Source organism: Lipomyces doorenjongii (genome assembly GCF_038497915.1).
Source record: "Lipomyces doorenjongii strain NRRL Y-27504 unplaced genomic scaffold V1508scaffold_197, whole genome shotgun sequence".
In the NCBI taxonomy this organism is placed as follows: Eukaryota; Fungi; Ascomycota; class Lipomycetes; order Lipomycetales; family Lipomycetaceae; genus Lipomyces; species Lipomyces doorenjongii.
In genome coordinates, this window is record NW_027118264.1 from 3,982 (window position 1) to 7,865 (window position 3,884).

Genomic DNA, 3,884 nt, shown 5'->3' on the forward strand with positions numbered 1-3,884 from the left:
TACCACCTTCATTAATTTTATTAGTAAGTCCCCATTCCAGAAGTCCCTTAAGTACATCATCACGTTCATCCCGCTCAATTGAGAACACATCTGGACGGCCAGACGCAAGTTGGTAAGTTTTCAACGCCGAAGTCAGATGGCATCCTCTCACTCAAACATTGTCGACCTGGTGTAAAAGTCTTCGTGTACTTCGTCAATCTGCTCCTGTCATTCCAAAAATCTCCACCGGAAAATATGCACCCCTTGACAGAAATTTACGAGCCAGATTTTCGGTGGTCTCTCGAATAATGGTTGTAGACTCGGTGCGACCTTGGCTGGCTAGATATTACTACCACGTCAACTGGATACTCTATGGACTGGCCGCTACCAGATGGACGAGCAACTTGGCCAGAATGCTCTAATCCCTTGAAGGCAGATTTGAAGGAAATCCTGAATCTCCCTCGGATGTCCTAGTTAATATTCCAAATATATCGTGATCAGCTAGCCAAAGACCGTATTCCGATATCGTTCTCTCAGAATCTGTATCAGAAATCCGGGACCATTAAGCTGACATTAGCATAGGATTTGAATGTTCAAACTGGATCCTCGATTAGTATTGCTCCATTACTAGAAGCTCGCCCACGCGTAGCAATTTCGAAAACTACATCCTCGAACTGTCCACGGGCATACTTCGATATACCCGAATTTGGAAGTCCTTGCATTATAAAGAAAAGCAACAAAAGCAGTTGGGTGATTCGATGCGCAGTTTGGACAACGTCTCAGGACGGAAGTTATGAACCTTGAACGGAATCACGCATTTAAATCGCCACGCGAGAATAAACCATGCAGACGGAATTTCGCTGTGCGTGATTCCAGCGCGATTTTTAGAACTATGGCGGATTTGGTGGTCAAGGAGAGCTAATCATCCACGCATCTTTATTCACCATACACTGCCGGTTACAATGTCCGCTCCAGTTCGGTTGGAAATTACCAAAATCGCGTAAAACAAGAACAATATGATGCCAATTTGCCATCCCGGATGACAACGCAAGATCACTGCAATGGTCCCGCCATCATGGCAAAACACTCCCTGGCGAAAGAGTCATTGGACTTGCACTGCTAACCTGTTACATTTAACATCATAATATGTCGACTGTTTACACTGAATGAGAAGAACTTCACCAAGTTTCAACGTACTGCCCAGAAGCTTACTTTCTGGTCAGCTGCCAGTTGGAACAACGGATCAGTGCCGGTTGTACTCTTCGTACTAGTTCTCGAGTTTGCTCCAAACACAACGAGGAGTACAGAGAGAGGACGGGTCTTGGGGAGGAAGAGGATGAGGGTGGGGGAACAATTTCAGTAGCAGAGGCGGACCTAATTCATATCCACGCACAACGCAATGCAAACGGAGACAAGGGACCATCTCTCCATCCTGTATTATTCTGCAACAAGTGTCATACAGTTTGGAACAGAGATGTGAATGCGGCTCGGAACATCGCGTGGATATTTTGGTGGCTGCGCGTCCACAGTGGAGGACGACCGCCAGGGTTCCGTCGATGATGCTGGCAGTGGTTAAGGAAGCTGTCTGCATCTTTTATTCGGTTGGCCGAAAATGTCAACCATAGTTCTAGTATAGTTTATTCGGGATCAATTTGTCTGCGTGTATTACCGTACAACTCATGAAGATTCAAGGCCACTTGCCAGTAGAATCCGTATGTATATGAGAGCGTATCAAGATGGAGATTGACCAAGCAATGCTGCATCAACGGTCGACCACCATCTCAATTGCGCGTTTGCGGTAAAACTCTGTTCATATAACAGGCGGTGTATCAGGAAGAGACGAATCCTCTTGCATGGTTAAATACAAGCCTTGCAGTGCCGTACGAGGCGATCTGCAGTACGAGGTACGAGCCTGATCCTCCATGCCAGTATAGGTCAGGATACCCGACCTTTAAGCATTGTGAATGCTGACAAACGAAAACTATGCAATAAAAGATACACTATAGGAAAGCTTTAACTTTGCCCAATTCAATGCCGTATTACTTGGGTGAGTCATCCTGGCCAGTGCTGTTACGGTTTGCAGGTGTGCCGAAATAGGATAACGGTCCATCGCACTTCCCTAACGCAAACAACATTGGGTACTTCTAGATCTGACTCTGTTGCGGCTCCGAATAAGCGGCAGCTGCAACTTTGCTTGAAGAATGGTTATCGACGTCGGACAAGGTGATAGGCACTAAATCATCCGCCGGAGTTGCTATTGGGAGCTGTCTCGGCGCTATCTTTCGCACTGTGCAGACTGTGTCGTGCCTTTCGTTATTGCCCACGTGACCGACGGCTGTTGCCTCGATATGGTCACCCTTGTCTGTCCAGTATATTGGCCCATGCGGAAAATCAGTGTATGACCCTTCCCATTGGAGTACGTCCTTCGTAGCGGGATCCAGAACAGGTCCTTGGCCAAATTCGAAGTCCAGTTCCCCTCCATATTGCTTAGGCAGGTTTACAGGATCAATATATGACCTGAGCGTTGCCTCCATATCATTATGCGAGAGGATGAAAATTTTGGACGTAGTAATGGGATCAAACCATCTCTTGATCCAGCCCCACACGGTAGGGAAAAATGACGGCGCCCCAATGATCTGTAGATTCGATTAGCATACAGAGTATCCGGAGTCAGAAGGACTAAACGTACGAAGATACGGCCCAAAGTCTCGGGATAATGTGCTGTCGCTAAGGTGCTGGCATCTTGCATGTGACCTCTCAAGTTCCAGAACATTCTAAGAGACACTCCGCTTATGTCGACAATATTGTTCGATTGTGTTATAGGTGTCCTCGGATATTCCCTATCGCTCAAGACTGTACACAGAGGCATCACAAATCGAATTAAGTTCTCGTAGAGAGCGAATAGTCTGAGGAGCTTCGGTGGAGTCGTGCCGTCGCTCCTGGCCATCGTTTGCGTTTTGACGGCTGACTTCTCATAGGCGGACATAGTTTTCGAGTCCAGATGCTTAACTTCAAAGACATATACTGGTGTGCCATGTCGGTCTCGCCGACCTGTCCATTGTGGATACTGTTGTAAGAATCATCGTCAGCACAATTTTACGGAATGCTCGGAACGCTCAATAGGACTTACAAGCCGGCGGGTCTCCTCGTACTGTTCTAGATCAATGGTTCTATACAATGTATCTATTTCATTCGCGTTCCGCCATTGCTCGGTAGCCATGAACTGTGCAATTGCGTCTTGCACGTTAAAATGTCGGGCTCGAAGAAAGCGTCTGGGATAACGTCAGCGGGGTTAAAGTAGTATACACGAAGCAGAGTAGACTCACAGCAGCAGAGCATCATTATAATACCCAAATTCATCCTCAACGTTGCCGGATTTGTATAATTCATTCTCTATGCGTTCTTTGAAATTCTTCAACGCCTCCTCCTCTTCTGGCTTGAGATGTCCCAAATGACCTTGAGGGAAACTGTACTCAACAATACTCTCCATTGAGTCTACCTGTCTGGTAGTCGACATACCGGTGATATGATAGGTGAGGAAGTGAGGAAGCTGAATGTTAATGATGTCGGTGAAGGACAACGCAAGGGACCCGGGACAAAGTAGTAACAGCTGTCGAAAGAATTCTACTGCCACCACCACCCTCGAAGCATCACACACTACTAAAGGTGCGGTTGGACGGTTAGTCCGGGTAATTCGGAGGAGAGAATGTTAATCCGGCCAATCCGGCATATAAACAGAGCGTGCAATTTCGCACTCCTGCTGCTGTGTAAATTCCGGTTAATATTTACCGCCGGTTGCCGCACCGACCACGGACCGATTGCGATATCGCGGCGGGTGTTACCCTGCCTGATAAGGGGCGGACATGATGACTAAAACTTAGTCTCGTCACTTAGCACACCCATTG

At 47.2% G+C, this 3,884-nt stretch overlaps 1 protein-coding gene across 1 annotated transcript; it reads right to left on the reverse strand.

The window, feature by feature from the left end:
• Positions 1–1,846: 1,846 nt before the first annotated feature.
• On the reverse strand, positions 1,847–3,590 carry V1508DRAFT_95462 (CRAL-TRIO domain-containing protein). Its single transcript, XM_066943123.1, has 4 exons — positions 3,306–3,590; positions 3,110–3,251; positions 2,669–3,046; positions 1,847–2,615 (listed from the first exon to the last, which is right to left on the reverse strand). Exons 1-4 carry the CDS (start codon positions 3,494–3,496, stop codon positions 2,124–2,126), a joined length of 1,203 nt encoding a protein of 400 aa, XP_066792037.1. The 5' UTR covers positions 3,497–3,590; the 3' UTR covers positions 1,847–2,123.
• Between the last annotated feature and the right edge of the window lie 294 nt (positions 3,591–3,884).

What these genes read in the sequence shown, in the direction of transcription:
- V1508DRAFT_95462 (XM_066943123.1), bottom strand. Translation starts at nt 3,496, where the DNA reads ATGTCGACTACCAGACAGGTAGACTCAATGGAGAGTATTGTTGAGTAC. An exon ending in TATAATGATGCTCTGCTGCT is followed by an intron (nt 3,252 to 3,305) that starts GTGAGTCTACTC and finishes ACGTTATCCCAG; the next exon opens with ACGCTTTCTTCGAGCCCGAC. An exon ending in ACGAGGAGACCCGCCGGCTT is followed by an intron (nt 3,047 to 3,109) that starts GTAAGTCCTATT and finishes TTCTTACAACAG; the next exon opens with TATCCACAATGGACAGGTCG.